The sequence below is a fragment of the Populus trichocarpa genome, chromosome 12, assembly GCF_000002775.5.
Source record: "Populus trichocarpa isolate Nisqually-1 chromosome 12, P.trichocarpa_v4.1, whole genome shotgun sequence".
Taxonomy (NCBI): domain Eukaryota; kingdom Viridiplantae; phylum Streptophyta; class Magnoliopsida; order Malpighiales; family Salicaceae; genus Populus; species Populus trichocarpa.
The window spans coordinates 9,192,457-9,205,365 of NC_037296.2; the positions used below are offsets into that span (position 1 = coordinate 9,192,457).

At 31.4% G+C, this 12,909-nt stretch overlaps 1 protein-coding gene across 1 annotated transcript; it reads right to left on the reverse strand.

The window, feature by feature from the left end:
- Positions 1–808: 808 nt before the first annotated feature.
- On the reverse strand, positions 809–7,239 carry LOC7483441 (protein IQ-DOMAIN 31). The gene is made up of 7 exons (XM_024582160.2): positions 6,987–7,239; positions 6,561–6,649; positions 5,992–6,291; positions 4,873–5,076; positions 3,829–3,903; positions 1,530–2,601; positions 809–1,089 (listed from the first exon to the last, which is right to left on the reverse strand). The coding sequence occupies exons 2-7, from the start codon at positions 6,645–6,647 to the stop codon at positions 1,058–1,060; spliced, it is 1,770 nt and encodes a 589-aa protein (XP_024437928.1). The 5' UTR covers positions 6,648–6,649; positions 6,987–7,239; the 3' UTR covers positions 809–1,057.
- Positions 7,240–12,909: the final 5,670 nt, after the last annotated feature.

A 12,909-nucleotide genomic window follows, 5' to 3' on the forward strand; every position in this document is an offset into this window, starting at 1 on the left:
TAATTATTGAAATTACAAGTTTATCAGGTTATACCATATTTAATGGGTTAGAAATTAAGCTAAATTGTTTGTCCCATTTATATATACAAAAATAAATTCTTTCAATAAACATTCTTCCAATCAAATATAATATTGGATGTTATTAATTTTTCGTTTTTAAAAGAATAATCAATTACATATTTCACTAAGCTTCACAACTATTTGATAGCCTATTTAGTTAATATAGAATTGATTACTTGTTCAACAATTCATACTTTGGAGTTAATTATTGGATAACCTTAATAATCAAATGGCTACAAATTTAAAACCTACCATCAATCCCTGTCTAATTAAATAAATAGAAGAATTGCAACATAAACCTATACAAGTATCAAATGTGAAAAAAATTATCATTTAATAAAAAAAAAACACTTTCACGTGAGAGAACTTGTAAATGAGTTTTATAAAATCATTTTTAAAACTTCACCCAACCACTTATACTTCTCAGTCTATAGCTTGTTTAGGAGTATCATGCAGTGGGATTAAAATTGCATCTTGTTCTAATCATAATTTTAAAAATATTTAGTTAATCCACATACTCTACAACAGTACCAAACACATTAAGCTTTCAAGTTAAAATGGATATTTGACATCTAGCAAAAGTGGGAATTTGGTTGAGGCAAAAGGCAGAGATTTAAATGATCTTTGAAAAGTTCTGATTAGGTATTAAAGATAGAGAAATCCACCAGAAAATTTGAAACAGAAGCCTTTTGTGAAAAAAACAACGGAAAAATAGAAAGAGGAAAATTACACTATGCACTGCCAGAAATCACGTCAAAACCAGGCACAATTTAGAATTAAATGTACGATTTTAGCAAGATTGAAGATTAAAAACCTATGATGTACATCCACTCGCAAACAGCCACAGCAGAAAACTAGAATTCAGAGCCAACACACCCCTTCCGGCTATAGACCATGTTTCACTGCTACACCATGATCTTGCACCAAAGATGTAAAAAGAAAAACCGCAGATGAAATAAGAGACCTTATGCTTCCTTGAAAGACCAATGTTCCACAATTACCTCTTCCACTCTGGTTGGGCTCCCTTAGCTGCATAACAAAAAAAAAAAAAGGGGAGGGGGGACATCATACTTAAGATTCATATTGTACATTAAAAAAATAAGCTCTTAAGAGTTCAGAAAAAAGGGGAATAACTCATGTCAAATAGAAAACAGAATGTTTAACTAGTACTTCTGATAACAAATTGGACAGTTACCAAATTTAAATATATAAAAAAAGCAATAAGATTAGCTTTCAGGTTAAGCTGAAGTTTCTCAAAACGATGTGCAATTTCACGTGGCATTAGATTTTAAAGGGACTCGGAGCATTGAAACAGGATATACAAGCTGATTGATCCCAAAAAAGGAACTCTAATGCTCAGAGGCCAAAACTTGCACAACAATTGCTCGAGAATTTTCACAACAAAATCAAGCATGCGTCCATGAAAAAACAAGACACAGTAATTTTAGGGGCAAGCAAGCATTTCATACCATTTCCATCTCTTGAAGACAATAAAGACTTGTCACTCTTATTCCCCCCTTTGCCACTACCATGAACTGCTCTTTGTGTCCTCGGGGACTCGGAGCTGATTTTGCTATTAGTTGAAGAGGGCAGAGAATGACGACGGGTGATGTTATTTTTCTCAACTCGATCTTCACTAAATCTTGGGGAGCCTTGCATTCTCAGCTTTGCCTTTGCAGATTCAGTTGCTGCCATGTAGCTAGGGAGGGTGGGACTGCTCTGTAGCCCATTCTCGGCACGTTCTGGTTTCATTGTGAATGAAGGTTTCTTGGCAGTTTTGTGATTTTCATTGCTTGTTGGATCATCCTGGTGTTTGGACTTCCCATTTATTTGCATATTCTCAACTATACCACCAGTATCTACTGAAGCTTTAGATTCTACCACAGCTTGATCGTCATGTGATGATTCCAATGTCTTGATCATTTCTACAGGTTCATCAGCTGTCTCTGCATCAGGCAACTTGGACATCAAGTTTGGATCATTCTTCACCACATCAGGTACATTGGATGTTGTCAAGGTAGCTTCTTTCTTCATCTTCTCAGCTGAATTACTTACGCTCCATCCCAAAACATTATCACCTGAAGTGCCAGATACCTTTTCTAGACCTTGCTTTGGCTTTTCATTTTCAACCTCTGAATGAGCAGAGTTTTCTATAACGGGGTTATTAACCTTTCTTAAGCTGCGCTTTACCTTTTCAAGCTCAATCTGTGAATTTTCTGCTGAATCAGCTGGATGGCTTGAAACTTTCCTCAAATTGCGCTTGGGTTTCTCAAATTCAGAGGCTGCTTGTACTGAGGTACTGTCAACATTTGCAGCAGGGACCCTCCGAACACTGCGCTTTGGCCTACCAGTTTCAGCTTCCACTATTTGACCATTACTCTGCTTTCTCTGAGTTTTTGAGCAAGTAATTTTTTTTGGTTGGGGAACTGGTTTCCAGAAAGAGGACGCTGACCAGCACTCTAACCAGTTTGCAACTGAGTTTGGTTCCATGGAATCATAGGGGAGTTGCAATGGCATTACAGCAGGTGATGGAGCAAGAAGCTGGAAAACAGTCCCATCAGAGATCAAATGGAAAGGGTGTTATTAAAATTCATGCATATTTTCTAACTGATCACTGTTAAATATCCCTGATCCCAGTGCAAGCACCAGAAATATTCTTACTGAACCTTTCATGTTTATTTCAATTTTTTTTATGACAGAAAGCGCTGCATGCAGATAAAATCAAGTTACATGGAAGATGCAACCCTTTTCCCCTTTCCATGTACAGAGGAGAGAAATGAATTGTTCCTCCAGTATCTCACAAAAAAAAGAAGGTTTGCATGATGAATTGATGATATTCATGACATTTTATATCACTAAAGATGGTGTCTGAAATTCCAAATTTTGCAAGTAACAGCCTTGAAAACAATTGAATTTTGAGGATAGGTACCCTTTAATCAAATATTTTCATGCCTAGAAAACAAAGCTTGACAGATATAATTACAAAAACTATGTGAATGTCAACCCTGACTAAAGAGTTACTCAGGAAAATATTGCAAACCATTTCTTACAGGTATCTTTATAAGATCACAAATAAATGAGATTCAGTGAATCATGACCTTAATGCTAGGAAAGATTGGGCCTTTTTGTTTTATTACAGAAAAATAAGAAAAATGGGATTTTATACACAGTGATCTGGGTTTAGTGGAGAGCAAAAGGAAAGAGCAATTGAAGGGGAGAATATACTCTCAACCCTCCGAGGGATTGTTGAGGTTATAACTGTATATCCAAGGCATTATGGATAGTTTTCACTACTCATGAATGCTTAAGTATTATGCATGAATTATGGTTCATCTGATGTATAGGAAATGAATTTGGAATTTTCCATTGCATTTCATCACTGGCTGCTGCACCCTTGGTGCTCATGTTGCTGATTTATGTTTCATGTGTCAGAAGTAAGTGGATAGATAAAACCAAATCACAGTTCCTTCCATTAACTTATCAAGGTGGTTGTTCTTATATCTCCTAGAGAAGAGTCGGTTGTTATCAAGAAGAATAAGCACTTACACAAGCCCTAACAGTATCTGGTTTAAATAAGGTTTTTATTGATTCTATTTGTAGCCACAAGGAGCTCTTTATCACTGGAATGACAGTCAAATAAATAAAATCACAAACAAATAGAATGTACATCATGGGGCTATTCTTAATTTGTCCTAGGTGAGAAGCTTCTTCTGTACACAACTAAGCCACTATGCAATAAATATAATCAAATCATTCTTCTATTCATACCTTGCGAACAAAAGCATTTGATGACAGCTTGGCCATTTGTATACCAACTCCACTAGAATCTGCAAGCTTGCCCTCCTGATACATGGATGAAAGAAGAATTAATGATGAAAAGTGGAACAAGCAAAAAAAGCAACAATATAATTTGATTAGTTACGGGATAAATAAGAAAATAAAAAGAATTGAAGCCTCAACAATTAGTATTCAGAAATGCAGTAAGCAATATGATTCAGAATGTCATTAAATGATGATATGTTCACTAAACCTTGTGTAGTTTCTTTCAAACTTGTTAAGTTCACTACACTAGGAAGAACTGCAATCAAAACGAACCATACTTGTATTCATTTGTCATGTTACACAACTGTGTCCTGCGCATTATATATTTTCATGAAACTTGAAAAGGAATGCATGGGTACAATAGTCTAATCTAAGATTTCCACGCGATATAAGTGACGAAATAAACAGAGTTGAAAACCTGAAACTTTTGTAGCCTTGAGAATGGGTGAAACTTTACAATAATAAATTGTTGTAAGTTACAGTAATTTAATGGTCTAAATTTTTAAACAATAAGGCTGATTATTTGTTATTACTACTCGTATACATTCTTTAAGAAAGAGGTTTTAACTCTGAGCTTACACTACAGGCACACACCATTTAGAAGCATTACAAGTCCACCCAAAGTGCAAAAACAAAGAGCAAAACTAAATTCATATGCTTGATCAAATACCATATAATTCTAAAAGAGGTACTCAAATGGGTGCCCTAAACCCATAATTCTAAAAGCGGTACTCAAGAAGAAAGATATTTTCTTCTTTTTCTTAAAGGGAGCTCCCCTCCTTCAAACACTTGGACTTGGAAAAGCATACCCAGGGACTCATACTCGATTAAGGACTCCCCTGTGTTGTGATTGATTCAGTCCTATCGGGCAAAAAGCTTATTCAGGCCCTTCCTCCTAAATGACCGGGGTATATGCAATTGAGCTCTTTCGAGGGCTGTTACATAAGGGGCAGAAGAAGCAACAATCGATTTGGTTTTCCAAGAATTTACCGGCAGTTTTACTTGGCTGCATAATTTATGAACCTCATAGCCAATCTCTGAATTCCTAACCATTCTTCCTCGAGCAAGAGCCTGTAACTTGACAACTCCGAGCACACAGCAGAGAGTAGCAACAGCTTGCCTTCTAACCAAGTGTCCACGGATAAGAGCCTGAAGCCTTATTATGCCTTTAAGAGCTCGAAATGCTCGGCGAGCCTTCACAAAAACAAACTTATATCAGGGACTGCATGACCTCCACACAAACATGATTCCACATGCCTTGTGTCAGAAAAAACAAAAAAAAACAAAAGACATATTGCAACAACTACACCATGAAATGGATAGAATATCAACTGAGAATCATTACATCAATTAGAGATTTAGTTAATGCCACCCTCATGCTTGCTATACAACACATTAGGGCATGAGACCATTGCATCTAGGCCCATATCAACCCCCTGAAAGCCACAATTAGCCATCAACCCTTGGGCTTGGACTAGGAAAACTGCAGGTAACTGAGCAACCATGCATACCTGGTACCAAGTCAGTCGAACCCTCAAGGTCCATGAAAACAGCCCCAGTAGTGCACCTATCTACACACTGCAAGCTAATGCTTTATAACCAAGCTAGCTTTGCAAGGTTCAATAGCCTTTTTTTCACAAAGCAAAGACCCATGTGAACAAAATGATAAGCCAAAAACTATCTAGTAGGTGGCCCAGTGGTAAGAACTTGGGACCAAGGGGTTTGCTCCCCCTGTGGTCTCAAATTCGAGCCTTGTGGTTGCTAATATAATGGCCACTAGAGGCTTACATGGTCGTTAACTTCAAGGCCCGTGGAATTAGTCGAGGTACGGGCAAGATGACCCGGACACCCACGTTAATCCAAAAACAAAATGATAAGCCAAAGGAAAGGATCCATATAAACTGTATCTAATCTCAAGGCAATTGTGCTTGTGCAGCTGGCAAAACTGCCACAGCCACTATAAGAAACAGATATCTATCCTATCCCACACAATCGCTTGAAAACAGATACTGCACAACCATCGCCAAAAGCAAGAGACGCAATTTTAATAATGTTGCAACGACTTAGATAAATATCCACGGCGATGATAATAAGATAAGAGAAAATTACCAAGTAACCCCTAAATGCGGCTTGTGCCATTGTCGCAGCTTCATCAAGCCTTATTTTGTCAGCATCAGATGGAGGAGCATCAGGAGTGTATAATTGAGAATGATTTGCATCTTGATTTCCAGTTGACAATATACCTCCATCACGTGATGATTCTGTAGTTTCCCTGCTCTCTAGCTCTAACATCCTTTCAGTGATATTAGTGGTAGTGGGGGCTGTCGGCTTGACCACCGGAGGAACTGAGGTCACATCAGCTTCCACGGCTCTGACAGCAACCAATGTCTCTTTGTCATTCACAGTTCTCTGCACATAATGATCAAAGTTAGAAAACAGGATTTAGTACCTATGATTTTGTTCCAACATAAAAGCTTATCACAACTTAAGCTTCTAGATTGAATGGTTTTTGAATAAGCTTAAGGTTAAGACTGCCTTTTATAGCACAACAGACTAAGTAGAGGGAGAGAGAGAGAGAGAGAGCTTAAGCAATCCCATAGCTTGATGGATAGATTGAAAGGTTGTCAAACAGAAGACTATTAGAAAGAAGTAAGTTGGCATTAAATTAAATTAATTACCTCCCTTCCTTTGACAATAAGAGATTTGGAAGACTTCTTTCCAAACAAAACAGTCTTTATCCATTTCGCAGGTGATTTTCTCCCCATTGCTGCAAAAACAAACAGGAACAGAAACCCACCATGTCTCTTTAAGAAAAGAAATGATAGCGTGCAATTCAGAAACCCACCACTGTTATCCATTATTACGTAACCCTACAGGTTAGAGCACACCCGCAAAGGGAAGCAGCTCAAAGTTGTGCTCCAAGGAATAGCGAGAAAACATTAAGGATTTGAACCAGATCTGTATTTTACCTCTCAAATGTGCTTCTTCAAAACCCTAAATCTATCATTTCCTTTTTCTCCAAACATGTTTTACCATTTTCCAACATCATCAATTTCAGCTTTGATTAAATTAAATTAAGTAAGAAAAAATGTGAGAGAGATTACCGCCCGTCTGTTCAGCAAGTATAAACACCGGATAAAGCAACAACAGATGCGTCTGTGATCTATCTATCTAAGCCGGCTGCTTCTTTTTATTTTCCTTTCCTTTCCTCTCTCTCTCTCTCTCTCTCTACTCTTTACTCTCTCTCCTGACACTCTCCAGTCTGTACTCTGTGATGAACTACTGATTCAAAACAAAAAAACATGGATAAACTTCGCTTTTTCCCTGTACTTAAGCAATATTATACATCTATCCTGATACTTACACTTCTGGTTTCAATATTACCCTTAACCATTACTATGATATCATAAAGAAATTTGTATTACTTGAGAAAAAATTATAAAAACTGAAATAAATATGAAATAGAGCTTGTTTTTAATAAGAAAACTCGAATGAAATTATATTTTTGTTTAAAATTAATTTTTTTTATAATTTTATATTATTTTAATGTGTTGATGTTAAAATAATTTTAAAAAATATTATTTTAATATATTTTTAAATAAAAAATATTTTAAACAACAACCGCTATGATATTTTAAAATACCTTCCAAATTAAAATGCCTTTTAAATCATGATAGTAATATCAGTAAAATCTAAATTAAAAAGGTAGAAGTACAGTATCACAAATTTAGTTTACTCAAAAAAAAAAAAACACAAGCACATCAAAAACAAATAAAAAAAAAAGGATAAAATAACGGTTTCTTATCCTCTACAGTAGCGATCACTTTAATATTCGCTATATTCTCAAGACAACCAATTGATTGGGATACCTGACAGTAACAATGAGGGCTTACCGGGCGCCAGCCACTCTGGATAATTCCTTGAAGCGATTGCATCGGGGCAGTTACTTCGGGAACATGTGTCCAGCAGGGTCACAGCTTCTTCATTTCAAAGCATTCTATGAAATTATACTTATACCCCTCCTTTATAGGATTTAAATTCACGCACCTGTCAAAAGTATGTAAAATAGGAGCCGTTAATAACTGGCGCTGGAGTTAGGTGAACGGTGATGGGTGGGTCGTGAGGAAGCAGGAACGAGTGCCACGCTGGAATTTAGGGGTAACGGGGGTTGCTGGGCGGCAAGAGAGTAGAGGGAGGAGTTAGTATGGCATTGTCGTTTAACTCACTTTTAAAAAAATTTAAGCTTTTTTAATTTTAAATTAATTTTTATATGTTTTTTAATTTAAAAAATAAAAAATATTTTAATTTAATATTTTTTAAAATAAAAATAAATTTTAAAAATAAACTTCACAGCAGTCAGTCAGTCATGCTAAACATCAAAGTGTGATTGTGGTTGCTTTTTAAAGTGTTTTTCATCCAGAAATATATTAAAATAACTTTTTTATTTTTTAAAAATTATTTTTGATATTAACACATCAATCTAAAAATATCAAAAAAATATTAATTTTAAATAAAAATATTTACATTTTACTTAAAAATATTTTTAAAACATAAAAATAAACAGTAACTAACTCTACCGGCTCTCAACTGCTCTTTTATCCATAGGCGGTCCCATTTTTTAAAATCATTATCTTCATAATTCCTTGCTTATTTTAGTCACTATATTTTATTTTTATTTACAAATTGATATTTATTTGAGATTTTTTATCCTGGAATGTTACATTTTAGTTCTATAATAAAAATATTTTCAATAAAATCTGTGTATGATTACTCTGAATCATATAATCATTGTATAGCTTTTTTTTTTAATGTAAGACTAGTAATGTAACAAGTCAGTGTAATTGTAATCCTTCATTGCGTTATGATTTTGATAATTACACAACTAAACATGTGAATATAATACACCATTATATTATATAATTTATTAAATCCAACCAGACTAACAATATGATAATTATATTTGACTAAAAATAAGAAATTCCATGCAATGTTTCATTCATTTTCATTATGGATGGTCATTTTCGGTTAGGTTCGGTTTTTATTAAAAAAACCAAAACCGGTTCAAACCGACAGGTTTCGTTTCAGTTATTTTAGAACAAAAACCGGTTTTTCCAGTTTGGCTCGGTTCGGTTCGGTTTTTTCAGTTATTTTTTTTAGTTTTCTCGGTTTTTTAATTTTTTTACTTACCCTTAATTTTTATAAATTGATGAAAATCTTCAACCAGTTTACTACTTTAACCGTAAAAATAAAAAATGATTTTTGCTTGAACATTTAAATACTTAAACATACATATATTGAATTAGTAGATCGAACTAAGAATTGAAGAGATTTTTATAAGAAATTATAACTCTTTTGACAAAAAAAATAATTCGATAAAATTTTATCAAATAGATAATATATCTACCAAAGATTCTAAGCACAAGGTTATAATATCTTTAATTGTATTATTATTAGTAAAAATAAAGTTATATTAGTCTACGGTCCACTCAGCATTTATAATAACGGCATTTAAGTTTTTTTATAATAAATATTTCAACACTCTTAAAACCTTTAATCTTATTCCTCACATTTTAGAAGAGAATCATATTTTTTTTCTTTTAAAAAAAATGTAGTGTTTTAGGAAATGTTAGATTCCTAGACATTTGAGATTTCTTAGTATACCAAATACGAATAGTTGGAGGCATATAAAAACTCTTATTTCACCTAACCAAATTAATGCACCCCGTAATATATAAATACATAAATAAATAAAAAACAACATTTTACATTAACTTTTAGTTCTACCCTAAATAGTCTAATTAATCAAGTTTTACATTTATTTCTCTCCATTTTTAAAAATTCCAGTCCAAGATAAATTTTGGCGTGTTTTACAATTATTAGCCATATTAAAAAAATTACAGACAAGATTAGATTTCTGTACCTTAATTTTATTTTTATTTTTTAATATATTTGAATTAAATGTTTTAGAATTAGATTTCTGTAGAATTTTTAAAATAAATTCAATATCATAATTTTAGTTCTCCATGTAGAAAGTTTGATTTTAAAAATTAGAGGAAAAAAAAAACAAAGAAGAGATTTTGAGGATGCTGGTTTTTTAAGATAAACAAGAAAGAGTATTTAGGCTCCTAGATTTTTTAAAAAAAATTAACTTAAATTTTGTGTATAGATAATTAAAATATTAAATTTATTTATTTTATTTTAAATATTTAAAAATAATTATAGTAAAGAAATAATAAAATAGGTTGAAGATTATTGATTTTAAGGATATTTAAGTTATTCCATGATTTTATATGTAAAATATGGAGAGAACCATGAAAAGGATAAAAATAAAAATAAAAAAAGATTTGATTTTAAATATATCAAACTATAAGAAAGTCAAACATAAAATTGAAAGTATATGGATTAATTCTCAAAAAAAAAAAAAATTAAGTTCATGATAGGTTTGAACCGTTTAACCTTTAAATGAGAATTTAATTTGAATGGATAGATTGTAGATCCCATGATTGGTCAAGATATTATTGATGAAGATTAATTTATTAATTGTATCTTTTACATGATGTCTTCTCTAGTAAGAAAAAATTGTTTCTGAAAAATAAAGGTTCTCTTGATTGAGTTTCCAATAAAGTTAATGTCTGAAAGATTTTTCGTAATCTAAATCGCCCTTTTGTTTTTAATTTCAAAATTGTTGTAATTTGATGTGGAAAATAAAAATAAGAGTACATCAAACTCAATCTTTCTTCACTATTCTTCACTATGGGTTATCAATTTTTTAGTTACAACAGACATTATTGATCACCATCCACATTTTATATTTAAAGATATATTATACATTTTTCCTCTATTAGTTTGATGTAATTTATACTAATATATGTTAATTTAATTTTATAGAATATTAGGATTTTGAATTAAAAATTAAGTTAATTAGATATTATTTGAGTTGATAATTATATTATTTTGTAAAACAATCAATGATTTTGGGTTAAATTATAGATTATATTGAATTATATATAAAATAATATTATTAGCTATAAAATATATGAATATTATTGATAATTTTGCTATGGTAGAGAAATTTAATGGATGTAGGTATTTGTCGATTAACTTGATGAATTTAGATTTTAGTCAATTATATTACCGTAATATTTGTAGGCCTTTTATTATAGTCAGTTACTAGTTATTTCACCTGCACTTCATTGCAGGTTAGATAATTGTTTTGGAAAAAAAATATATATGCAAGATTTTCAAATGTGTTTTTTTTTTTAAAAATTCTAATTATAAATAAAAAAAAACCTATGCATGCATTTAATTAAATATATCGAGAACCATTTGTGTCAATAAATACAAAAAACAAAGTGTTAACACAATTATTCAACTCGTCTCGCTGTAGGTTGAATATTTTTTTTTATCTATAACAAAAAACATTAATGTGCAGGTGTTGTTAAAGTGTTTTTTTGTGACATTAAGTAAAAATATAACCGTGAATCAAAAAATTAATGCTTACATATAATAAATTATAATAAATATATATGCATTAATAAAAATATGTAAAATTTCAAGCTAATTTTTAATACAGCAGAAAAATAGAATAATATTACAATTGTTATAATGAAACATCATTTTCGTAATCTTTGTATAATAATTTTTTAAAAAAGTGTAAAACAATTATAAAATAATAAAGATAAAGAACAAAAAGAAAGGCATAAAGAGATCAAGTATAAAATGATAAATATTCAAAGTGTAAAAAATAAATAAATAAAATATTTTCCTTCCAAAAAAGTGTAAAGGAAAAACTAAAAAAATATAAAAAAAAAATAGTGAGAAATAGACTAAGTGTAAAATGATAAAAAATATCAAATATAAAAAGAAAAAAATATAAGAAAAATTTGTTTTCTTAAAAAAAAAACAAAAATTACAATTTTGCTATTTTACATTACCACTACAGTAAAAACAAATTGACTAAATTTACAATTATACTATTTCTACGTAAAAACACCATTTTTTTTTTTGGTATGTGTGTATATATATATATAATAATGTTCATCGGTTCAGAGCAAATAAGTTCACAGTATACTTACATCCTGCTATGGTGATGTACTATGTTTAAGACAATTTTTTTTATTAATTATTTTCAATTTTCCATTATTTATATTTGTAAGGTTTAGTCTTCTTGAGCTAGCATTGGCTTTTAGGCGGAAATATGACTTGTTTTACGTTAGAGGTTTCACATTTTTTTTTTTGTGTTTTTAAAAAATAAAAAAATTATTATTTTTATTATTTTTTATGTTTTCATATTATTTTAATATGTTTATATTAAAAATAAATTTAAAAAAATAAAAAATTAATTTAATATATTTTTAAATAAAAAATATTTAAAGAACTTAAGATTAAAGGACCAAAACTAAGAACTTGGTGAAATAACAGCCATTTTAAAAAAAAAAAAAATTGATGTCAACACCTTTAGACTTAAGATTGGTCCAGATTTTGGTAAGAGCTTGGGATCAAGAGGTTTGTTTCCTGTGTGGTCTCAGGTTCGAGCCTTGTGGTTGCTCATATGATGGCGACTAGAGGCTTACATAGTCGTTAACTTCAGGGCCCGTGGGATTAGTCGAGGTGCGCGCAAGTTGGTACGGACACTCACGTTAAACTAAAAAAAAAAAGATTTGTCCAGACTTTTTTTTGTCCCTTTACTTTTAAGATTATACAATTTAGTCTAAGATTTTATTTTATTCATATTCCGGTACTAGGTTTGAGAGAAAAAAGAGAAAGTAATTGAAGTACTTTTACAATTTAAGCATTCTGAAACGAGTCATTCAATTAAAAAAGTCCCATAGAAATTTTTTCAAACCTTTATCTCGTCTGAAAAAATCTTCTTTTCCTAGTTTGTTTTTATTTTTTTTTGTTTATTGTTTTAAGATTTTATCACTGTAATGGTCTGATTTTAAGCAACAGATAACGTGTTATTTCTTTCTTACAAAAAAGTATTTGAAAAAATAAATAATGGTCCGGTGCATGGACTAGGTTGGCTAG

What these genes read in the sequence shown, in the direction of transcription:
- LOC7483441 (XM_024582160.2), bottom strand. Translation starts at nt 6,647, where the DNA reads ATGGGGAGAAAATCACCTGCGAAATGGATAAAGACTGTTTTGTTTGGA. An exon ending in TTATTGTCAAAGGAAGGGAG is followed by an intron (nt 6,292 to 6,560) that starts GTAATTAATTTA and finishes CATTATGTGCAG; the next exon opens with AGAACTGTGAATGACAAAGA. An exon ending in GCAGCCAAGTAAAACTGCCG is followed by an intron (nt 3,904 to 4,872) that starts GTAAATTCTTGG and finishes TCCATGTATCAG; the next exon opens with GAGGGCAAGCTTGCAGATTC.